This window comes from Physeter macrocephalus, chromosome 12 (genome assembly GCF_002837175.3).
Source record: "Physeter macrocephalus isolate SW-GA chromosome 12, ASM283717v5, whole genome shotgun sequence".
In the NCBI taxonomy this organism is placed as follows: domain Eukaryota; kingdom Metazoa; phylum Chordata; class Mammalia; order Artiodactyla; family Physeteridae; genus Physeter; species Physeter macrocephalus.
In genome coordinates, this window is record NC_041225.1 from 89,656,576 (window position 1) to 89,682,508 (window position 25,933).

At 39.0% G+C, this 25,933-nt stretch overlaps 3 protein-coding genes across 6 annotated transcripts in view; 1 reads left to right on the forward strand and 2 right to left on the reverse strand.

Annotated features, from left to right (window-relative positions):
- POLE4 (DNA polymerase epsilon 4, accessory subunit) overlaps positions 1–25,933 on the forward strand; it is a 266,067-nt gene that overhangs the window by 103,607 nt on the left and 136,527 nt on the right. The gene's annotated exons all lie outside the window — the stretch shown is intronic.
- The window catches only part of TACR1 (tachykinin receptor 1), a 278,221-nt gene that overhangs the window by 11,228 nt on the left and 241,060 nt on the right, over positions 1–25,933 (reverse strand). Inside the window, exon 3 of the mRNA XM_024133581.1 lies at positions 4,173–4,323. Coding sequence (XP_023989349.1) covers positions 4,173–4,323 — 151 coding nt within the window. The remainder of the gene's footprint in view (positions 1–4,172; positions 4,324–25,933) is intronic.
- On the reverse strand, positions 12,497–14,226 carry LOC129392636 (F-box/WD repeat-containing protein 2-like). The gene is made up of 2 exons (XM_055089116.1): positions 14,217–14,226; positions 12,497–13,393 (listed from the first exon to the last, which is right to left on the reverse strand). The coding sequence occupies exons 1-2, from the start codon at positions 14,224–14,226 to the stop codon at positions 12,591–12,593; spliced, it is 813 nt and encodes a 270-aa protein (XP_054945091.1). The 3' UTR covers positions 12,497–12,590.

Consider the following 25,933-nt stretch of genomic DNA (forward strand, 5'->3'; position numbering starts at 1 on the left):
AGACCAAAAGACAACCCTCAGAATGGGAGAAAATAGTTGCAAATGAAAGAACTGACAAAGGATTAATCTCCAAAATTTACAAGCAACTCATGCAGCTCAATAACAAAAAAACAAACAAGCCAATGCAAAAATGGGCAGAAGACCTAAATAGACATTTTTCCAAAGAGGATATACAGATTGCCAACAAACACATGAAAGAATGCTCAACATCATTAATCATTAGAGAAATGCAAATGACAACTACAATGAGATACCTTCTCACACCGGTCAGAATGGCCATCATCAAAAAATCTAGAAACAATAAATTCTGGAGAGGGTGTGGAGAAAAAGTAACACTCTTGCAGTGTTGGTGGGAATGTAAATTGATATAGCCACTATGGAGAACAGTATGGAGATTCCTTAAAAAACTGCAAATAGAACTACCATATGACCCAGCAATCCCACTACTGGGCATATACCCTGAGAAAACCACAATTCAAAAAGAGTCATGTACCACAATGTTCATTGCAGCTCTATTTACAATAGCCAGGACATGGAATCAACCTAAGTGTCCATCAACAGATGCATGGATAAAGAAGATGTGGCACATATATACAATGGAATATTACTCAGCCATAAAAAGAAACGAAATTGAGTTATTTGTAGTGAGGTGGATGGATCTGGAGTCTGTCATACAGAGTGAAGTAATTCAGAAGGAGAAAAACAAATACCATATGCTAACACATATATATGCAATTCTAGAAAAAAAAATGTCATGAAGAGCCTAGGGGTAGGACGGGAATAAAACACAGACCTACTAGAGCATGGAGTTGAGGTTATGGGGAGGGGTTAGTGTAAGCTGTGATGAAGTGAGTGAGTGGCATGGACATATATACACTACCGAACGTAGGGTGGATAGCTAGTGGGAAACAGCCGCGTGGCACAGTGGGATCAGCTATGTGGTTTGTGACCACCTAGAGGCATGGTATAGGCAGGGTGGGAGGGAGGGAGATGGAAGAGGGAAGCGATATGGGAACATATGTATATGCATAACTGATTCACTTTCTTGTAAAGCAGAAACTATCACACCATTGTAAAGCAATTATATTCCAATAAAGATGTTAAAAAAATTAATATACAGAAATCTGTTGCATTTCTATATACTAACAATGAAATAGTAAAAGGAGAAATTAAGAAAACAGTCCCATTTACAATTGCATCAAAAAGAATAAAATACCTAAGAATAAACCTAACCAAGGTGGTGGACAACTTGTACTTCGAAAATTATATGGCACTGATAAAATAAATTGAAGGGGACACAAGCAAAAACCAAGATAAAGCATGCTCACAGATTGGAAGAATTCATATTGTTAAAATGACCATACTACACAAGGCAACCTACAGATTCAATGCAATCTATCAAAATACCAGAGGCAATTTCACAGAACTACAACAAAATAATTATAAAACTTATACAGAAACACATAAGACCTGAAATAGCCATAACAATCTTGAGAAAGAAGAACAAAGCTGGAGGCATTATGCTCTTGATTTCAAAAACATACTAAAAGCTACAGTAATCAAAACAGTATGGTACTGGCACAAAACAGACACAGAGCTCAAAAGAACAGAATAGAGATCCCAGAAATAAACCCACACCCATATGGTCAATTAATCTATGACAAAGGAGGCAAGAATTATAGTGGGGAAAATACAGCCTCTTCAACAAACCATGTTGGGAAAAGTTGACTGCTACCTGCAAAAAAATAAAACTGGATTACATTCTCACATCATATATAAAAATAAATTCAAACTGGATTAAAAACTTAAATTGAAGACCTGAAGTCACAAAACTTCTAGAAGAAAACATAGGAAGCACCTTTATTGACACTGGTCTTAGCATTTTTTTTTAATTTGTCTCCTCAGGCAAGAGAAGCAAGAGCAAAAATTAACAAATGGGACTACATCAAAGTGAAAAGTTTTTGCAGTGAAGGAAACTATAAACAAAACAAAAAGGCAGCTTACTGAATATTTGCAAATACTATATCTGATAGGGGATTAATATCTAAAATATACAAAGAACTCATATAACTCAACATCAAAAAACCAAACAACTGCATTTAAAAATGGCAGGGACCTGAAGAGATGCTTTTCCAAATAAGGCATACAGATGGCCAAAAGGCACATGTAAAGATGCCCAACATCACTCATCAAACCAAAACCACAATGAGATATCACTTCACATGTGTCAGAATGGCTATATCACAGAGACAGAAGATAACAAGCATTGGCAAGGATGTGGAGAAAAATGAACCTCTGTAAACTGTTGGTGGAAATGTAAATTGGTGCAGCCACTCTGGAAAACAGTATGGAGATTCCTCAACAAATTGAAAATAGAACTACCATATGATCCAGCAACTACACCCCTGGTTATTTATCCAAAGGAAACAAAAACACTTTGAAAAGATACATGCACCCTGATGTTTATAGGAGCATTATTTACAATAGCCAAGATATGGAAGCAACCTAAGTGTCCATTGATAGAGGAATGGATATAAAAATATATAATATATATTATATATATATATATTATATATATATACACACACACACACATACAATGGAATTCTACCCAGACATTAAAAAATGAAATCTTGTCATTTGGGACAACATGGATGAATATAGAGGGTATTATCCTAAGAGAAAGTCAAATATCACATGATCTCACTTATATGTGGAATCTAAAAAACAAAACAAAGAAACAAACAAAACAAAAGCAGACTCATAAAGATGTAGAGAATAAAAGGGTGGTTGCCAGAAAGAAGGGGAATGGGCAGGTGGATGAAATGGGTGAAGGAGATTAAGGGGTACAAACCTTAAATAAGTCATGGGGATGTAATAAGCAGCATAAGGAATATGGTCAGTAATAGTTTAATAACTTTGTATGGGGACAGATGGTTACTAGAATTATTGTGGTGCTAGTGGTTGCAAATGTCAAATCATTATGTAATACACCTGAAATTAACATACTATTGTAAGTCAACTGTATTTCAATAAAAAAGAAAAGCTATCTAGCATCCACACAATGAAAAACTATGCAAAGAAGTACCAAAAGAGAAAAAAAAATGAGAAATCTCTTTCTATATTGATTTTTGAAGATTTTGTGGATATTGTTAAATTTTAAAATGAAGGGAAGAACAGCGTGTATTTACTATTTGTGTAAGAAAGAAAATAATATATATTTATTTGGCTTATAAATGCATTACAATATCTGAAAGGATTAACAACAACTGTGGTTATCATTGTGTGTGTGTGTGTGTGTGTGTGTGTGTGTGTGTGTGTGTGCATACACATTTGGGAACTGTGTAGATGGAGGACTTAGAAAAGAGGGAGCCCTTTCATGGTAAGACTCAATATATTTTTTGACTTTTAATTTTTGAATAATTTAAGACTCCCAAGAAGTTGCAAAAATAGGTCAGAGAGTTCCCAGGTACCCATCACACAGCTTTTCCCAAAGATATCATCTTACATAACTATGCCACATGATCAAAATCAGGAAACTGATGATAGTGCAGTACTACTAACAGACTGCATTTGGATTTTGCCAGTTTTTACATGCATTTTTTTTGGTGTATAGTTCTATGAAATTTTATCATATGCAGAGATAAGTGAAAAATCCACAGCAATCAGGATACATAGCTGCTCCATCATCACAAAGAAACTCACTCATGCTATCCCTTTGTAGACAGACTCTTCCCCCAGTACTAATCCTGGCAACTCCTAGTCTGTTCTCCATCACCATAATTTTGTTTCTTTTAATACTTTTTGATGTTTGAACCAAGTAAATGTACTATTTTGTCAAATTTTAATAATAAAAGTGCACTGAATAACTCTTCATGCTTTTGTAGTTAAATATGTGTTTGTGTTTTAATGACTTGACAGTTTTCAATTAGCCTTAAGGCGAGAGTGTGGTGGCTTATGTCTGTACAGGCAGGCCTAGGTTACGAAAACATTGAAGAAAGATCTCTTCCCTCCCCTCCCCTCCCCTTTCCTCCACTTCCTTCTATTGTTCCCAGGACCCAGGGATGTTTTGTGCCTGCTGCCTCTGGGTCTCCTGAGGCTCTGGGCCTCATAAGCTTGCCGGTCTGTCACCTATGTCAGGGTGGGTTAAGTGTTGCCTGCCCTTTGCTCACCTTGCGCTTGGCAGAGACTTGCTCGTGGTAACGGTCAGAGGAATCCCCAGGGATCTCGCTGGCCCACAGTGTGATGCCCACTACAGTGTATGCATAACCTATCACCAGCAGGGGGAGGAAGTAGATCAACACAGTCACACAGATGTGGTACCTGCAACAAGGTGGATGGGAGGGGTCAGTTCAAGAAATAATAGGGTTGGTCAAGCCTTGACAGTTACATTTCTCAGCATTTGCCATTAATAAGCTTTGATGATAAGGCTAGCCACCGGCATTGGATGGATGGGTGACATATGTTAATGGATAAAGTAGAGAAAGCAAATCTCTTCAACTTATGTTTTTCTTATGGACTTTTTCCATAATGGAGATTCCTATTCAGAATGAAAAGAGAAGAACAAACACTGATCAGAGGGAACTGAATCTGTTGTATACCTACGGCAATTTTAGTTGATGTTAAGTTCAATATTGCTTACCTCTCCCTCCAAAGAGAAAATGCAATCTTAGGCTGCATTAATGGAAGTATATTCTCTAGAATAAAGGAGGTGATTTTACTGCTCAATACATACTTGTCAGATTTAAACTTAGGGTCAATTTTGGTGTAGGGACATAGACCAACTAGTACATTCAGATGAGAACCATCGTCATGGTTAATGAGACAATCTATCCTAAATGACAAATGGCTTCACGGATATAAGCATAATTATCTTGGAGAGAGATAAGACTTATCCTAGAATTAGGATCCGTAGGTGAGAGCCACAAAGTTTAAGCTACTTCTAGGACTGGTCCTTAAATATATATCTCCAGATGGAAGCTGTCTGGGTCTCTGAGTTACCACTTGGAGGACAGATAACAAATGATTTGAGTCTGATTGGAATATGAGAAAGAAACAAACCTTTGCAGTGTTAAACCACAGATTTTGAGGTTTCTTACAACAGCATAACTTATCCTATTCTGTTTAAGATGAAGCTCATTGTAAGTTGGACATTTTAATAAGTTATTTGAATTTTGAGAAAGAATATTTTTTCTCAGATGGTCCTTGGCATGTCTGGCTAGTTATAGGTCTTTCCCCCTGATGTGAGTTTAATGCAAAGCCTCAGCATTCCTGAAAATAATAATAATAATAATGAGAACAGCTAATATTTTGAGGGGTTCAGTCTAGGTCACTGTGTTCATAATAACATTAATGATAGTATTAATAGCTGAACTGGAAGTTAGATTTTATTGAGTGAATAGCACAGTGCCATGCACTTTACTGGCATTATCTTCTTTAATCCTCAAAACAAATGATTAGGTAGATACTATCATAATCCCATTTTGTAGATAAGGAAACCAAAGCTTAGAATTTAATTAACTTTCTGAAATTCACAGCTGGTAAAATGAGGAGCTCAGAATAGAACGCAGGACTGTGACCACAGAGCCAGCTTCTTGTCACTGGAGAAAAGTCACCCAGGGATATATATATTTTTTAATTTTTAAATTTAATTTTATTTATTTTTTATACAGCAGGTTCTTATTAGTTATCTATTTTATACATATTATTGTATACATGTCAATCCCAATCTCCCAATTCACCCATCCACCACCATCACCACCACCACTTTCCCCCCTTGGTGTCCATGTTTGTTCTCTACATGTGTCTCTATTTCTGCCCTGCAAACCGATTCATCTGTACCATTTTTCTAGGCTCCACATATATATGTTAATATACGATATTTGTTTTTCTCTTTCTTACTTCACTCTGTATGAAAGCCTCTAGATCCATCCACGTCTCTACAAATGACCCAATTTCGTTCCTTTTCAACAGTGCAAGAGGGTTCCCTTTTCTCCACACCCTCTCCAGCATTTGTTGTTTGTAGATTTTCTGATGATGCCCATTCTAACTGGCGTGAGGTGATACCTCACTGTTGTTTTGATTTGCATTTCTCTAATAATTAGTGATGTTGAGCAGCTTTTCGTGTGCTTCATGGCCATCTGTATGTCTTCTTTGGAGAAATGTCTATTTAGGTCTTCTGCCCGTTTTTTGATTGGGTTATTTGTTTTATTAATATTGAGCTGCATGAGCTATTTATATATTTTGGAGCTTAATCCTTTGTCCATTGATTCGTTTGCAAATATTTTCTCCCATTCTGAGGGTTTTCTTTTCATCTTATTTGTAGTTTCCTTGGCTGTGCAAAAGCTTTTAAGTTTCATTAGGTCCCATTTGTTTATTTTTGTTTTTATTTCCATTACTATAGGAGGTGGATCAAAAAAGATCTTGCTGTGATTTATGTCAAAGACTGTTCTGCCTATGTTTTTCTCTAAGATTTTTATAGTGTCTGGTCTTACATTTAGGTTTGTAATCCATTTTGAGTTTATTTCTGTGTATGGTGTTAGGGAGTGTTCTAATTTCATTCTTTTACATGTGGCTGTCCAGTTTTCCCAGGACCACTTATTGAAGAGACTGTCTTTTCTCCATTGTGTATCCTTGCCTCCTTTGCCATAGATTACCATAGGTGCGTGGGTTTATCTCTGGTCTTTCTATCCTGTTACATTGATCTATATTTCTGTTTTTGTGCTAGTACCATATTTTCTTGATTACTGTAGCTTTGTAGTATAGTCTGAAGTCAGGGAATCTGACTCCTCCATCTCCATTTTTTTTTTTCCCTCAAGACTGCTTTGGCTATTCAGGGTCTTTTGTGTCTCCATACAAATTTTAAGATTTTTTTTTTGTTCTAGTTCTGTAAAAAATGCCACTGGTAGTTCAATAGGGATTGAATTGAATCTGTAGACTGCTTTGGGTAGTAAAGTCATTTTCACAATATTGGTTCTTCCAATCCAACAACATGGTATATCTCTCCATCTGTTTGTGTCATCTTTGATTTCTTTCATCAGTGTCTTATAGTTTTCTGAGTACAGGTCTTTTACCTCCTTAGGTAGGTTTATTCCCTGGTATTTTATTCTTTTTGTTGCAATGGTGAATGGGATTATTTCCTTAGATTCTCTTTCTGATCTTTCATTCTTAGTGTATAGGAATGCAAGAGATTTCTGTGCATTAATTTTGTATCCTGCAACTTTACCAAATTCATTGATTAGCTCTAGTCAACCAGTGATATTTTCTTCCACTATTTATGCTTATTTTCTGCAATATTTTTTTCCAATAAGGAAAACCCACTTACTCACTCAATTTCTCCTTTATCAATAGTTTGTTTTCAATCAATTCTTTGCAAAGCCTCACAGTTTTACCACTTATTCTGCTTCCTCTGAATGCTAAAATTTGCAACTTGAAGAAACTTGAAGAGTTCTTAAAGTAACAAGCCACAGATTCAGCAAAGCAGGTTGTTTAGTGCAAGCTGTTATGTACAGACAGGCTGTTCCATGCAGACAGGCTGTTCTGTGCAGACAGGCTGTTCCATGCAGACAGGCTGTTCCAGTCTTACCAGACTTTCAATGGTCACTTTGATTGTCTCCTCTGGAAGACTTCTTGGAAGCCTCAGTTCTCTAGTCACCGCAGCAGTGACTGCATACTGGTTTCCTACCTGATCTCAGTCCCTCTTCCTGATTGCTGTATAGATACTGCTTGAAATCAAAATGTTTGGAGACTATGGTGTCAGGGAGACCCTGGGAACCTGCAGGTTGCACCTACTTCTTCTATCTGTAAGAACAGCCCTCCTTTTTGAAGACCAATACTTATTTGGTGATAAAAACATGTTAACTGAGCTATGTGGGGTCTTTCCTTCAAAGCGCTGAGCATCTTTTTGGAGTCAGGGATGTGATGGGAGAATACTGCAGTCAAGTCACAGATGCTCCTTACCTTGGACCAGTGGTTCTCAAATTTAACCAGCCTCAGAATCACCTAGAGGGCTTCTACAAATATAGAGGGCTAGGCCCCACTCTGGGCCCCACCCAGTTTCCAACTTAGCATGTCTGAGGTAAGTCTGAGAATCTGCATTTATAACAAGTTCCCAGGTGATGCTACTGCTGGTTCTGGTTCAGACTTTGAGAAACACTTAGACCAGTGGTTCTCAAGCTCAGAATCACATGAGAAACATCAGGGGAGATTTTTAAATGATCAGTGTCCAGAGATACTCATGAAATTGGTCATGAGTGTGGGAGCAGAAAACCACAGTTTAGAAAATTCCCCAAGCCATTCTGGAATACAGCTAACATTGAGAATCACCTTTTGAGATCCAGGGCCTACAAGGCTGTTGGAACTACTATATTGTTGTTGGAGATTTAATGACATCACTAAAGTATGTATTAACCATATTTTCTAGTTTCTGCATCTGATGCTTTGACATTTTGGGTCTTGCTGATGATCTAGGAGGGACTGCCTGTCCAGAGCTAGCTAACTCCTAGAGATAACTCCAGCTAGTGTGACTTCATATGCAAACTAAACAACCCAAGGCCCCTAACTGCCGTCTATCTGCTTTTTTGGGGCTCTCACACTGCAGGATACTATCCTCCTGTCCTAATCACCCCAGGGCCACCTCAGACATATATGGACAGCCCCTACACTGGAGCCCACTGAAATTATTCAAACAAGAAAATGCTAAGCCTGTTTACCCTGCCTCACTGGTTGCTTCCCTCAAAAACATAGTAAAAGACTTTCCTACAGTTTCCCCATGCTCTCTGCCTATGAACCTCTGTGGGGTGGTGTGCACCTTCTTCTTGGGAACTATGAGTAATAAACTAACTTTTCAATGGAAATTATGTCCTGATCTGTTGGCCTCACTATACCTGAATACAAAAATGAAATCTATACTTTAAAACAAAGTGCTCCAGGGAGATCAACTCGGTGCTTTGTGACCACCTAGAGGGGTGGGATAGGAAGGGTGGGAGGGAGACACAAAAGGGAGGAGAAATGGGGATACATGTATATTCACTATGTTATAAAGCAGAAACTAACACACCACTGTAAAGCAATTATACTCCGATAAAGATGTTAAAAAACAACAACAACAAAAAACCCCATGAAGTGCTCTTTGGAAAATCACAGATCAGACCATTAGGAAAATGCTAAGCTAAATCAGTAAACATAAATTATCAGCCTCTCTTTTTTTTAAGAAGAAAAAGTTATTTTGTTATTCATTTGTGAGAAAGAAAAAGTATGGACTTAATTTCAACTAAAATGAGTTATAGACAGGTCCATGCTCTAACAGGGATAATTAAGAATAACAGGAATATGACCCAGCAATTCCACTTCTAGATACATACCCAGAATTGAATGCAGGGACTCAAACAAATACTTGTATACCAATGTTCATAGCAGCATTATTCACAATAACCAAAGGGTGGAAACAACCCAAATGCCCCTCATTAGATGAATGGATAATCAAAATGTGGTATATACATAAAATAGAATATTATTTAGCCTTAAAAAAGAATGAAGTTCTGATACATGCTACAACTGGATGAACCTTGCAAACATTATGCTAAGTGAATAAGCCAGACACAAAAGGACAAATATTGTATGACTCCACTTACATGAAATATTTAGAATAGGCAAATTCATAGAGGCAGAAAATAGAACAGAGGTTACCAGGAGCTGGGATATGGGGATGGGAGTTACTGCTTAATAGGTACAGAATCTGGGATGATAAAAAGTTCTTGAAATGGATAGTGGTGACAGTTGCATAACACTGTGAATGTAAAATGATAAATTTTACATTATGAACATTTTATCACATATGTAAATGTCATACACACACATATATATTACATAATATAATAAAAAATCATAAGAACATTAAATCTGACCTGGGGTCCAGGGTCTCCAGATTTTCAGCCTTCTATTCCCCTCAGGTACTCCTCAACAAGCTCCAAAATAATAAAAATCCTCCACTGTTATCAAAGGGTAAGTAAATCTTGCTCATATAAACCCCTTTCACATGGAAGTTGCAAGTGCTCAATCCAATGTCCAAGTTATCAAAAATTCTAAATGAATGTAGGTCAAATGAATGAACTTTAATCACTAGAAAATATGAAAATAAATATATTTCTTCCATCTTGACATATTCTTGGAGAAGTTTTACCTATTTTTGCAGTTAATTGGAGATAAACCTACATTTTAATATTTTGCCAAAATCATTATTTTAGAGAACTGGTCAATAGGACCTAGCTAGTATAATCTTATTTTGTACAGCTTCATGGGTTTTTTGGCTCTCGAATCTGATAGCTCTCAGAATTAATATCTGCCTTGGGAGAAGAGATCAGGGATCAGGGATCAGGGATGTGCCAAATGTGAGCCAGGGAAAGAATCAGGAGTGACTGCAATAGACTGTGACTGAAAAGACAGCTTGGCTCCCACATGATGAGGTAGAAGAGACATGTGCATTGATTTTTTTGTGTTTTTTATTGTCTTTTTAAAAACGGAGGGGTAGTTGATTTATAGAATTATATGTTTCAGTGCAACATAGTGATTCACAATTTTAGAGGGTATACTCCATTTATAGTTATTATAAAATATTGACTCTATCCCCTATTCTGTACAATATATCCTTGTAGCTTATTTATTTTATACATAGTAGTTTGTACCTCTTAATCCCATACTCCTGTCTTGCCCCTCCACCCTTGCCTCTCACCACTGGTAAGCACTAGTTTGTCACTATATCTATGAATCTGTTTCTCTTTTGTTATATTCACTAGTCTGTTTTATTTTTTAGATTCCACATATAAGTGATAATATACAGTATTTTGTCTTTCTCTGTCTGACTTATTTCCCTAAGTACCTTCCAAGTCCATCCATGTTGTTGCAAGTGGCAAAATTTCATTCCTTTTTATGGCTGAGTAATAGTTCATTGTATTAATATTTATATACCACATCTTCTTTAGTCATTCATCTGGTGATGGACACTTAGGTTGCTTCCATGTCCTGGCTATTGTCAATTATGCTACTATGAACATTGGGATGCATGTATCTTTTTGATTTTTGAATTAGTGTTTTTGTTTTTTTGTATATACATCCAGGAATGGAATTGCTGGGTCATATGGCTAATTCTATTTTTAGTTTTTGGAGGCACCTCCTTTCTGATTTCCATAGTGGCTGCACAAATTTACATTCCCACCAACAGTTTAGGTTTCTTCACATCCTCACCAACATTCGTTATCTGTAGAATTTTTGAAGATAGCCATTCTGACAAGTGTGAGGTGATATCTCATTGTGGTTTTGATTTGCATTTCTCTGATGATTAGTGATACTAAGCATGTTTTCATGTGCCTGTTAGCCATCTATATATCTTCTTTTGAAATATGTCTAATCAGGTCTTCTGTCCATTTTTAATTGGGTTGTTTCTTGATATTGAGCTGTATGAACTGTTTATATATTTTGGATATTAAACCCTTATTGTTTATATCATTTGTAAATATTTTCTCCCATTCAGTAGGTTGTCTTTTCATTTTGTCCATGGTTCCCTTTGCAGTACAAAAGCTTTTAAGTTCAATTAGGTCCCTTTTATTTATTTTTGCTTTTATTTCCTTTGCCTTAGGAGACAGATCCAAAACAATATTGCTATGATTTATGTCAAAGAGTGTTCTGCCTATGTTTTCTTCTAGGAGTTTTATGGTTTCAAGACTCATATTTAGTTCTTTAACCCTAATATTATTTTCTTACATGTAGTTGTCCAATTTTCCCAGCATCACTTATTGAAGAAACTGTCTTTTTCCAATTGTATATTCTTGCCTCATTTGTCATAGATTAATTGACCATGAGTGCATGGGTTTATTTCTAGGCTCTTAATTCTGTTCCATTGATCTATGTGTCTGTTTTTGTGCCAGTACCATACTGTTTTACTATTATAGTTTTGTAGTATAGTCTGATGTCCAGAAGCATGATCCTCCAGCTCTCTTCTTAAGATTATTTTGGCTATTCAGGGTCTTTTGCATTACCATAAAAATTTTAAAATTATTTGTTCTAGTTCTGTGAAAAATTACCCCAGCTTTCTTTTGATTTCCATTTGCATGGATTACCTTTTTCCATCCCCTACTTTCAGTCTGCGTCTTTAGATCTGAGGTGAGTATCTTGTAGGCAGCATTATATACAGGTCTTGTTTTATATTCTTTCAGCCATTCTATGTCTTTTGATAGGAGCATTTAGTCCATTTACATTTAAAGTAATTATTATTTTTTTTTGCCATTTAAATATCTTTACTTAAAACCAATATTCAAGAAAGATGAACCCCAAGTGCAGCCTCTTATACTGACCAACATAACTAAGTACGAATGAAGTCAATGGTGCACCCCATCAGCATGCTGCGGTGTATGTCAACAAAATGAGCCCTCCCCCACCCCGAGCCCTGGCCACCTGGCAAACAGATAAATGATTGTGCACTGCGTGATGATACCATTAGGTGAGAACTTTGGTTCATGCAGTCGGCTGCCACAGAGGTTGCACTCAAAATCCGCAGCCCTGGCACCCAAAGTCAGTCAGCGGCGTAGCTCGCGGCATCAGTCATGCTCCTTCCACAACACCAGGTGAATACTGTGGTCAGGCATGCTGGTGGCAAAGACCAAGCCCGTGTCATTGTGCCCATCCAGTCCATTCATCCAGGACGCTTCGCCTGCCAGGAAGCTGGAGCCTCTCTTGGATTTCCTATACTCTGGAAGAGGCCAGAGTATAATCAAGCTAATCAAGCTCTCTGTCCGCAAGTCCATGATATACAGGTAGCGGTTGTCAAACAGCAGGGCAAAAATATCTCCAAAGCCAAGCAAGGCCAAGTTTGCTACCTCAGGAGTCTTGATGACCCTGAGAATATCATAACTGGCAAAGTCCCACTGGTAGAGACCCAGTGCCGAACTACAGACAATGTATTTGCCATCAAAATGAAGTCTTGGCTGCAGGCAGATACTTCTATCCTCAGAGACAGACAACGTCTTTAAGCACTTACAGTTAATTTCTCTCCCAATTGGCCAAATCTTGATCTCATATTTGTCTGCACTTAAGAGGATGTAGTCTCCAGGGCTGTGCAAGAGAGACTTGACTTTGCACTTTTGCAAGACCACCTTGGTGACCCATTCTGTGTGCCTGGTGAGTGTGTTCAGGCACGTCCCAACAGATAAAGCCCATACTTTCACAGTAAAGTCTGCAGAGCCGCTCACCAAGATGTCCAGTTCATCATTGTAGTCGACGCTAAACACCGCCCCCGTATGCCCCCGGAAGTGCTGGGTCCTGGCTCCAGAACTCCATTCCCAGCAGGCCACAGTGTTGTCAAAGGAGCCTGTCACAAGCTTCTGCTCATCAAACTTCACCGCTTGATTTTCACAACCTCGTGGAAGGTATCAGAACTGCCCTTAACTAACAAATGAGGAAATCTATGGCCCCAAAGGTGGAGTGACTGTCCCACGGTCCCACAGGAAGGAGCAGGTGCAACATCTTTCCCAGCCCCCACCCTCCAAAACCAAAACCAAACGAAACCTATACTCCCAGGTGTTACTAAAGATACAACATTCTCGATTAAACACGATGAATGCATTTTCCTCTCCTCCCTCAGGACCCGGCCTAATCAAGAGAGAAAGCAAGACACTTGTTGCCCTTAGCTTCATCTTCCCTCTCTTTTCTTATCAAGTATAGCCAGCAGTTTAAGAGTACAGAGGCTCTGAACTTATCTAAATGAACTTATATACTTATATTCTGAATATTGAAGAAGCTAGTAACACTGGTTGCTTCCAGAGAATGCTGGAGGGCTGAGGAATAGGGGTGAGGGTCCCTTTATGAATTTAAAACCGTGTGAATATCCGTTCTATGTAAATCCGCCTTCAGTTTTAAGATGAATTTTTAAAAGCTTTGAAAGAATACAAATAATGTTTCTAAAATAAGGGCTCTGCAACCCCACTTGTTGCTGGGTGACCCTGGGCAAATCGCTTCACCCATCTCAAGCCCAGTTTCCTCACTTATAAAAGGTAACCACGAACAGGTAACCCTACAAGGGTTTTTACGAGGAATAAACAGGATAATGCACTTAAAACGTTTAGCACAGTACCCGCACACTGTAAGCCTACAAGAAATGCCGGTTACCATCATTATTCAGCATTCACCTTGTTATCTTTATTGCAAGCAGCACTCCACATACACACCTGTTTCCATGGCATACCCACAATTATGGCGCAGTCCCTCACATTAGTACAGCGCTTGGTACTTCATAAACCACCTCTCCACACTACATCATCTTTCAAACTCATGGCAGCCCTGGGACATCACTGTTAACTCATTTAGCAGCTAAGGAAACTGAGGCACTAGGAGGCAGTCACTCCAAGACTCAATTCTCCCATCTCTAAAATCAACTCCAGATCCCTTCAACCCGTTCGTCGCTCCTAGGTCCCCTGCTCCCGGAGCCGTGTTCCACAAGGCACTGACCTGAGCGAGCGCCCCGGGGCCCGGGACCTCGCGCTGGGCTCACACCGACTAGGCGTGCTCGGGCCGTCAAAGCCTCACAGCGGCCGGGTCCGCTCCGCAGCCATGGCGCCTGGACCTGCGGCCACCGCTCGGGGTCCGCAGCCTCACTTAAAGTAATTATTGATATGTACTTTCTTACTGCTATTTTGTTTATTGTTTTTGCATTGTTTTTGTAGTTCTTATTGTTTCTTCTTTTTTTCTCTTCTACTGTGATTTGATGACTATCTTAGTGTTATGTTTGGATTCCTTTCTCTTTTGTGTGTGTATCTATTATAGATTTTTGGTTTGTGATTACCATAAAGTTTATATATATCTAATTATCTATGTCTATATATGATTGTTTTAAGTTGCTGATCTCTTAATTTCAAACACATTTTAACAACCCTGAATTTGTACTCTCCTCTCCTCTTGATTACTGTTTTTGACTTCACATTCTACATCTAATTGTTTGGGGTATCCCTTAGCTGTTTATTGTGAATATAGGTGATTTTACTACTTCTGTCTTTTAACCTTCCTACTAGCTCTATGCATGGATCACTTACTACCTTTACTGTATATTTGCCTTTACTAATGAGTTTTTTCCTTTCATAATTTTCATGTTTCTAGTGTGGCCTTTCCTTTTTTTACTTAGAGAAGTCCCTTTAGCATTTCTATTAAAGCTGGTGTGGTTGCTGAACTATTTTAGCTTTTGCCTGTCTGTAAAATTTTTGACCCCTTCATCAAATCTGAAGGAGAGCCTTGTTGGGTACTGTATTTTTGGTTGTAGGCTTTTCCTCTTTTATCACTTTATTTATTTATTTATTTTTTTGTGGTATGCGGGCCTCCCTCTGCCGTGGCCTCGCCCGTTGCGGAGCACAGGCTCCGGACGCGCAGGCCCAGCGGCCATGGCCCACGGGCCCAGCCGCTCCGCGGCACGTGGGATCCTCCCAGACCGGGGCGCGAACCCAGTTCCCCTGCATCGGCAGGCGGACGCGCAACCGCTGCGCCACCAGGGAAGCCCATATCATTTTAAATATATCATGCCACTCACTTCTGGCCTGCAGAATTTCTACTGAAAAGTCAGCGATAGCCTTATGGGAGTTTCCTTGTATGTTATTTGTTGTTTTTCCCTTGCTACTTTTAATATTCTTTCTTTATCTTTAATTTTTGTCATTTTAATTAGAAGGTGTCTTTTTGGGTTAATCCTGTATGGGACTCTCTGCGTTTCCTGGACTTGTATGGCTGTTCCTTTCCCAGGTTAGGGAAGTTTTCAGCTATTATGTTTTCAAATATGTTCTCAGCCCCTTTCTCTCTCTCTCTTCTCCTGGAATCTCTATAAAGCAAATATTAGTGCACTTAGTGTTTCCCCAGAGGCCTCTTAAACTGTCCTCATTTCTTTATATTCTTTTCTTTGTTTTTTCTGTTCAGTGGCAGTGATTTCCACTACCCTGTCTTCCAGCTCACTGATTCATTCCTCTGTATCATTTAGTCTACTTTTGATTCCTTCTAGTGTATTTTTCATTTCAGTTATTGTATTCTTCATCTCTATTTGGTTATTCTTTATATTTTCTAACTCTTTGCTAAAAATGTATAACTTCTGGCTCTGTGCATCTATTCTCCTGAGCTCATTACCCTGAACTCTTTCTTGGGTAGAGTGCATATCTCCACTTCACTTAGCTCCTCTTCTGGGGTTTTATCTTGTTCCTTCATTTGGAACAAGTTTCTTTGTTGCCTTATTTTTCCCAACTTGCTGTTTTTAATTTCTATGTATCTGGAAGGTTGGTTATATTTCCTGACTGTGGAAAGCTGGCCTTTTATAGGAGATGTCTTGTGTGTCTGGCAGCACACTCCCCTCTCATCACTAGAGCTATATGTTCCCCTATGTGGGCTTTGTGGGTTCTTCTGTTGTGGCAGGTTGACTACTGTGAGTGGTCTGATAGTCTTGGTTGGCCCTGGTCTGGTTTGTTGCTAGGCCCTGCCTTGTGTGAAGGTTGCTGGACACTAGTTGGTGAGGCTGGGTTACAAGGCAGTTGCCTTCAGAACCCAAAGAAGACCAAGGGCTAGTGCTGACTCACTGGTGGACAGAGTTGGGGTCCAGGAGACTCCAGCATTTTTTCCTGCCCACTGGTGTGTGAAGCCAGGTTCTGGGGCTAATGCTGGCCCACTGGCAGGCAGAGTTGGGTCCTGGGATCTAACTGAAAGACCCAGGGGTCCCAGAGCTTGTGTTAGACTGCTGGTGGGTGGGGCCAGTTTCTGACACAGTAGGCTGTTTTGTCGGGGGTGTCCCAAAGCTTCTGTTGGCCTGCTAGTGGGCAGGGCCTGGGTTCAGTCAGACCCAGGGCAGGTGCTGGACTGGTGGTGAGTGGGCTAGGTCTTCAGGCTGTGGGGTTACAGTTGACCTATGGCTGGGGTCCACCTGCTGGTGGGTTATGCAGCTCCTGAGAACATTCTCACTGGTGGGCAAAGCTGGGGCCCATCTGGTCCCAGGGCAGGATCTGGCCTGCTATTGTGTGGACTGGGTCCTCAGGTTACGGGGCTGTGAATGTTCTGTGGCTCATGTGCACCTGCTAGTGAGTGAGGCTGGTCTCAAAGCTAGAGCAGGGTGGGTGGGGCCAGGGATTCTGGGGAAGGGGTCTGCCTACTGGTGGGTGAAGCTGAGTCTTGAGGTCTCTGAGTGCAAGACCCTGGGGGATCCCAGTTTTCGTGCTTGCACTCTGGTGTGTGGGACCAGCTCCTGGACATTTTGGTGGGCAGGACTGTGTCCACCGGTGGCTGTGGGCTCAGGGGTTTTAAGGCACCCTGGTGTAAGTGGGGTGTTAAAGTCCCCTACGATTATTGTATTGCTGATTTCTTTTTTTATGTCTCTTAATATTTGCTTTATATATATAGGTGGTCCTGTATAGGGTGCATATATGTTAATGTATGTAATACCCTCCTCTTGTATTGATCACTTTATCACTATATAATGCCCTTGTCTTTTGTTATAGAAGTTGTTTTAAATTCTATTTTGTCTGATATGAGTATTGCTATCTGCTTCCTTGTCATTTCCATTTGCATGAAATATGTATTTCTATCCCCTTAATTTCATTCTGTGTGTCTTTGGTTCTGCAGTGCATCTCTTGTAAGCAGCATATAGATAGGTCTTGTTTTTTTTTCTTTATCCATTCAGCCATTCTATGTTTTTTGGTTGGAGCATTCAGTCCATTGCCATTTAAAGTAATTATTGATAGGTATGCACTTATTGACATTTTATTACTCATTTTCAAGTTGTTTTTGTAGTTTTTCCCTGTTCTTTTCTTTTTCTCTTAGTCTCTCCACTTGTGGTTTGATGATTTCCTTAGTGGTATGCTTGTCTTCCCCTCTCTCTTGTTTTTGAGTATTTACTGTAGCTTTCTGATTTATGGTTACCATGGGGTTCATATATGTTCACTTATAACTATATTTGTTTTAAGCAGGTAGTCCTTTAAGTTCAAACATATTTTAAAAGATCTACATTTTTTATTCCCTTCCCCCATACTTTGTGTTTTTTATGTCACATTTTACACCTTCATATTTATCCCTTTACTGATTATTCTAGTTATACTTGATTTTACACTTTTTTGTACTTTAATCTTGGGATTGGCTTATTTAAGTTATTAATCCTCAGCCTTTCAGCCTTTCTAGTGGGATTTTCTCCTTTCCTACAGAATCTTCGTGTTTTAGCCTTTTCTTTTCCCTTTAGAGAAGACCCTTTAACATTTCTTTTAGGGACGGTTTAGTATTGATCGACTCTTTCAGTTTTTGCTTATCTGAAAATTTCTTTATCTCTCCTTCTATTTTAAATGATAATCTTTCTGGGTAGATTATCCTTGGCTTTTCCCTTTCAGTACTTTAAATATATCATGCTACTCCCTTCTGGCCTGCATAGTTTCTGAAGAAAAAGAAGCTGTTAACCTTATGGGGGTCCCCTTGTATATGATTCTTGGTTTTTATTTTGCTACCTTTAGAATTCTCTCTTTAATTTTGCTATTTTAATTATGATATGTCTTGGTGTGGGTCTATTTAAGTTTATCTTGTTTGGGATTCTCTGTGCTTCCTGTATCTAGATATCTGTTTCCTTCTTCAGGCTTGGGGAAGTTTTCAGCCATAATTTCATTAAATATATTTTTAACCCCCTTCTCTCTCTTTCCTCCTTCTGGGACCCCTATAATGAAAATGTTGGTATGTTTGCTATTGTCCCAAAGATCCCTTAAACTATTAATATTGAAAAAAAAACTTTTTTTTTTTTTGCTATTCTGATTGGGTGATTTCCATTATTCTATCATCCAGATCACTTATGCATTCTTCTGTATCACCAAGTCTGCTGTTCATTCCTCTAGTGTGCTTTTCCTTTCATTTATTGTATTCTTCACTTCTGACTCATTCTTATTTATATATTCTAGTTCCTTGTTAAATTTCTCACTGTGTTCATCTGTTCTTTTTTCTAATTCAGTTAGCATTCTTATTACTAATGCTTTGAATTCTTTATCTGGTTAATTGTTTATTTCTGTTTTATTAGTTTTTTCATGGATTTTCTCTTGCACTATCAATTGTGACAAATTCCTCTGTCTTCTCATTTTGCTCATCTTTCTCTGTCTCTATGCAATTAAGTGAAACAGTTACCTATTGTAGTCTTGAAGGTGTGTCCTTGTGTGGGAGTGTCCCTATACAGTCTGCCTATGCCCAGTGGCTTTGGTCAGAGAGCTGGATTTGATGTGAACACAAGTCACATCTTCTTCAGAGTGTGCTGGCAGCTATCATCTTGTAAAGAGCTGGGGCTGGAGATGGAAAGACTAGGGCCAGAGCCAAGTGTGAAGCAGGGCCTCCCCTATTCTCAATGGCTGTTTCTGCCCTATCAGTTGTGGGGTCAGGTCCCAAGTTGCTGGAGCAGAAGAAATCCTGAAGGTCGGGTCCGAGCTGGCTCTGTTCCCTTTAAGTGTGTGCTCTTCTCCCTCCCAGCTCCTGCACCCAGCAGTACTGGTACAAGAGGGACTGTTGAGGGTAGTCAGCAAGGTTTGGGATGTGGGTTGTGGCAGTCTGGCTGCTGTCAGAAATCCAGACTGCCTCTGATGTGCCACCTGTACAATTGCCAATAATGGCTGCCTTTTCCCTGTTCAGACACTACTTAGGGTTTGAGCTTCTTCAGCATCTCACAGCCCAGCTTTTTCCTTGGTTGTAGCAGTCCTTGCTCCAGTTTGGACCTGCGATGCAAAGCAAGCAGTGTTGGAGCATTTGCTCAGTTCAGGCTGGGGTGCATGCCGGGAGGTGGCGGGAAACCAGTCAGCCACCAGTGTGATTTAAATTCTCCCTCTCTGCTCTGTTCAGGAGCAAGTAAGTGTTTATGTATTCCTCATGACTGGAGTTCAGGCTTCCCCCTACCCTCCTGTTAGCTTCACCATACCTCCAACCAGCCAAGGGTGTTCATCTTCCTGGCATCAGACCCAAGGGTTGGGGTGGCCAATATGTGGCTCAAATTGCTCACTCCCCAGGGAGGATCTCTGCCTGTGTAACTGCCCTTTTCCTCCCAGTCCCCTCCCAAGTGTACTGACCTAATCGCTTCTCTTCCCTTCCAACCCAATTCCATGTGTATCTTTCTTACAGCTTTGATTGTACAGGAGTCTTTCTGCCAGTTTCCAGTGAGAATTGCTCCACATGTAGATGTATTTTTGATCTGTTTGTGGGGGGAAGTAAACTCTGTGTCCCCTTACTATGCAATCTTGATCTCCCTCCCCTTATCTGCTTGATTGGATGATATGGTCCTTAGAGGGAGAGCCCAGTGTTATTTCTCTTTAATTCCTTTTACAACACAGGCACCAAGGAAATATTGGGTTGGCCCAAATGAACTTTTTGACCAACCCAATACTTCACAGAAAGATATAATCTCAGGCTTCAAAGGACATTAGAATTCTCACCTCATCCATTCCCTACAGCAAGAAATCCTCCTGATGGTATCCACCACAGGAGGGGATTCATTGTAAATTGAAATTTTACAATTATGCTATTTAGTTATTGTCATTTCTTTTTTTGTGAATTGACCACTTGCCTAATTTACTTAATTTTACATTGGGGTGTTCATATTGTCTTTGCTAATTTGTAAGAACTCTTTATGGATTCTATCATATCATAGTTAAAATGTCTTTTCCATATAAAAATCATGAAAACATTCACTTATGCTTTCTCCTAGCTTATTTATTTATTTGCATTTAACTATTCAGTCTATCAGGGATCTACTTTGGTATTATGAGGAAAGGCTCCAAATTTGCTTTCTCCAACAATTGTTTATAGTTTCCCAAGTACCACTATTGGATACTCCATCCTTTCCCTGATGATTTAAAATTGCACTTCTATCTTATACACTCACATGGCTCTGTTTCTGGGCTTTTGCTCTGTTTCCTGGATCTATCCCTCCTTTCTGGTATCAGTTTCACACCATCTCAATTTCTGTGGCTTTGTAGTACATTTTTTATCCTATGGCAGTACAAATCTCTTATTATTTTACTTAGTTCCAAAAAATAAAGTATCTCCATTCCTGCACATTTCTTAAGAAAAGGGTCAAGGGATGGTTTTAGTTATTTGCAGCCAGGCTTGTAGCTTCCCAAAAGATATCAGATGGCCAGTTCACTGGCCCATCCCAGCATTGATTCTCATGATGAAGTTCAGCGGTGGATGCTATTGATCTGCCCAGGGCCTTATGTCCTTGTTTCAGATTCTTTCTTGGTCAGCTCTTTCAGGCAAACAGAAAGGTTCTATAAGGATGTGTTGCCAGGAATGGGTCCAGAGTTTGGAAATGTTCTAACAAGAAATATTTAAATACTGGACTCCAGCAGAAAGAAACTCAGTTCCCTTATCCACACCCTTCCTCCTTCCAGCCTGCTTAGGGTCAGGGCAGGGATTTGGGTGGAGGCAGGTGGCTAGTAATCCTGCCTGAAATTTTTACTCAGTGGATATGTTAAAGAAAAAAACAAACCATAAATTACAAAGCTTCTGCAGGCTTCATATATCTGAGAGAGAAGAACAAATTAGTAGTTGGTTTGTTGGTTGTTGGTAGTTGGTAGTTGGTTTGACTGAGGATCTTATTGTGTTTTGCGATAAGAAAAGCTAGGCCAGAAGCTTAACTTAAGGTGGAGTGAAAAATGCCAAACTACTGTCTGTGAGGAAGAAAAATATCAAGAGTACCAGTAACAAGAAGGAGAGGGAAAAGGAGAGATTAAGAGAGAGATAGAGAGAGAGAAAGACATTGAGACCCCTTGGTTGGTAGCAGGGACTTGTAAAAGGACACATCTAGCAAGAAATTTCCTATGGTAAGGACTGCTCAGTATACTGCAGGAACCGTGGTATCTGAAAGTAAATTAAAGAAAGTACAATCTTGTCCTATACTGTAAATCTTTGATTTCTCTAACCATTCCCAAAATCTTCTGTAAAATATGCCTCACCCAACAACTCCATGTCAGTGGGGCTTTGAGATGTGAATGAGGAGGACTGGTTTCCAGAGTGGAGCCAAGTGGGCTGGCCAGAGATGGTGGTGGCCACAAAGTTCCCATTACCTTGTGTGGGGTAGCAGATGTGAAGAGGAAGTCTCTGTCTCACGAATCAGGGAGACAGAGACAGATTTCCTGAATCTGTACTATGCTCCCTGGTCAATCTTCCCAGTCTGGCAGATGACATCAAATCATGTAGATATTCCTTGAATCCCCATGGTAGTTCTGGAAACCCCAGCCAGCCACAGGGCTCAGATAATTGACGTCTGAACAGACATTGCCACCAGGTGGCGCCAAACTGCAGCTGGCACCTGGACCATTCAGTATTTCATTCAGGTGACTGGTATTTCTGTAACCTATTAATAAAATACCATGCATTTTATGTGCTTGAATTAATTGTAAGCTGCATACCCCTCCTCCCAATCCCTTACCATGTCATGATGTAATTTTCCGATATGTACTTGGTCTTTACCAACATGGCTTGGGCTTTGCAAACCTCCTTAGATAATTACAAGCCTATTGAGAACAAGATTGCATTTTATCTGTGATTTGTTTTTTCTGAGTGTCAGTGGACATTGATAAATGTTTTCTTTATATAACTTACCCACTTTCAACCTCTCTAGATAGTGCTAACTCTACGTGTTTTGCTCACATTGAGATTGGCTTCACTATCACTGCAGTGGAATATTCCTTGCTGTATAAGCAAGCAGGGACAGATCTGGGATGAGCTTATGCCTTGGCTGCTAAAGCTTGTGATGAATGCTGAGCCAAAGAGGACTCAGATACATGCAGCAGAACTGAAGCTTGTACTTTACCATTCTGTTGAGCGTTTAAAACACTGTTATTTTTGGTAGGACATTGTTTAAAATTTGATTGATGCTAACTGGTATTAGTAAACATTCCCTTATATAAGTAAGTTGCCTATAAATGTGGGTGTTTTTATACTCTAGTCCCTGGCATCTGAAAAACACAAAATAATCAAAACAATCATAGTCACAAGAGCCTGCAACTAATAACCATTCATGTCCCCAGGTCTGGACTAAGTGCTCAGATTCATGGCCCTCATGCTGAGTGCCCACTTTCCTTGCTATGCCCTGATAGTATTTTCTCTCCACAAGGAAAATCTTGGCATAACAACCACTAACAAATGGCCAGGTAGTGGCCATTTTTCTTTTGATAAAGTCTGATGAAATTTAGTTTATCAAGTGTGGTACAACATAAACAGCCATTTGCTTGTAGAAGATGTAGAAATTTCACATTTTCTATGTGCAGTAGTTTCATTGTAAAGGTGGATTTGACTTCATCTATTACTTCTGGGACTTGGGGTAAGGGACAGATATTGTTAACCCCATTTTAAATTGAAAAGTGAAGGTACAAGGAAGATAACTGCTTTGTTCAAGTCACTCAGGTTTGAAATGGGAATAGAAAACAGATATGCTCTTTTCTCATTTCAACCCTTTGCATTTCTATTATTTCTGTTTAGATGAGCTTGAAAGAAGAATGGATAAATGTCTCTTAGAGCAGGGAAAACACAGTTTTCAAGAATAAGCACGTATGTTAAGCACAAAAATTATTCACAGCATTTAATAATGCAGATAATTCACTGAAAAATATCATAGCTTAAAATATCAGACAAAGAATTCAATTCCATCTACATGGGTGACTTGGAATGTGGCCAAGTCTTGGATTTCAGCTTACATCTGGATTCCTTTTTGTATTTCCACAGCCATTTCCTGTCTTGAACCCTGACCTCAAAGACTCTCAGTTGGCTGAAATATGTGGGAAAGACAAACACTTTACTTTCGGTACCTCAGCCAAAATTTCTCAGCATAGATAATAGACCATTATGCTGTGAACTACACAGGCTGCTAGTCTACAGTTTTCATTAACAAATTGAGCAATGCAATTTGTGTGTTTCACAAGAAATTATCAAGGAGACTACATTAATCACTTTGAAGTCTGCTGTGAGTTATATGTCAGAGGACAAACATTTTTAATGAAGGAGTGTTGACAGTTTTTCATAACTCCTCAAGTTGGCCGAAGAGAATCTAGTCAATAGATGCTTTCATGCTTCTGTGGCTGAGGGGAATAGTTGTGACAGAGACCATAGGGCCTTCAAAACCTAAAATATTTACTACCTGGCCTCTTAAATTTTGCCCACTCTGTTCCACTGTACTGCAAAGAGAAGAGGCTGTTACTAGTACAGAAAAAAAAGGGAGAGTATGCAAATCAATAAAATTAGAAATGAAAAAGGAGAAATCACAACTGACACCACAGAAATACAAAGGATTATAAGAGACTACTACTAACAACTATATGCCAATAAAATGGACAACCTTGAAGAAACGGACAAATTCTTGGAAAGGTACAATTTTCCAAGACTGAACCAGGAAGAATTAGAAAATATAAACAGATCTATCACAAGTAATGAAATAGAAACTGTAATTAAAAATTTTACAACAAACAAAAGTCCAGGACCAGATGGCTTAACAGGCGAATTCTATGAAACATTTAGAGAAGACCTAACACCGATCCTTCTCAAACTCTTGCAAAAAATTACAGAGGGAGGAACACTCCAAAATTCATTTTACAAAGCTACCATCACCCTGATGCCAAAACCAGAAAAAGATATCACAAAAAAAGAAAATTACAAACCAGTATCACTGATGAACATAAAGGCAAACATCCTGAACAAAATACTAGCAAACTGAATCCAACAACATATTAAAAGGATCATACACCATGATCAAGTGGGAGTTATCCCAGGGATGCAAGGATTTGTCAATATCCACAAATGAATCAGTGTGATATAGTATATTAACAAATTAAGGAATAAAAACCATATGATCATCTCAATAGATGCAGAAGAAGCTTTTGACAAAATTTAACACATATTTATGATAAAAAAAACTCTCCAGAAAATGGGCACAAAGGGAACCCATCTCAACATAATAAAGGCCATATATGACAAACCCACAGCAAACATCGTCCTCTTATAAGAGACTACTACTAACAACTATATGCCAATAAAATGGACAACCTTGAAGAAACGGACAAATTCTTGGAAAGGTACAATTTTCCAAGACTGAACCAGGAAGAATTAGAAAATATAAACAGATCTATCACAAGTAATGAAATAGAAACTGTAATTAAAAATTTTACAACAAACAAAAGTCCAGGACCAGATGGCTTAACAGGCGAATTCTATGAAACATTTAGAGAAGACCTAACACCGATCCTTCTCAAACTCTTGCAAAAAATTACAGAGGGAGGAACACTCCAAAATTCATTTTACAAAGCTACCATCACCCTGATGCCAAAACCAGAAAAAGATATCACAAAAAAAGAAAATTACAAACCAGTATCACTGATGAACATAAAGGCAAACATCCTGAACAAAATACTAGCAAACTGAATCCAACAACATATTAAAAGGATCATACACCATGATCAAGTGGGAGTTATCCCAGGGATGCAAGGATTTGTCAATATCCACAAATGAATCAGTGTGATATAGTATATTAACAAATTAAGGAATAAAAACCATATGATCATCTCAATAGATGCAGAAGAAGCTTTTGACAAAATTTAACACATATTTATGATAAAAAAAACTCTCCAGAAAATGGGCACAAAGGGAACCCATCTCAACATAATAAAGGCCATATATGACAAACCCACAGCAAACATCTTTCTCAATGGTGAAAAACTGAAAGCATTTCCACTAAGATCAGGAACAAGACAAGATATCCACTCTCACCACTTTTATTCATCATGGTTTTGGAAGTCCTAGCCACGGCAATCAGAAAAGAAAAAGAAATAAACTGTATACAAATTGGAAAAGAAGAAGTAAAGCTGTCACTGCTTGCAGATGACATACTATACATAGAAAATCCTAAAGATGCCACCAGAAAACTACTAGA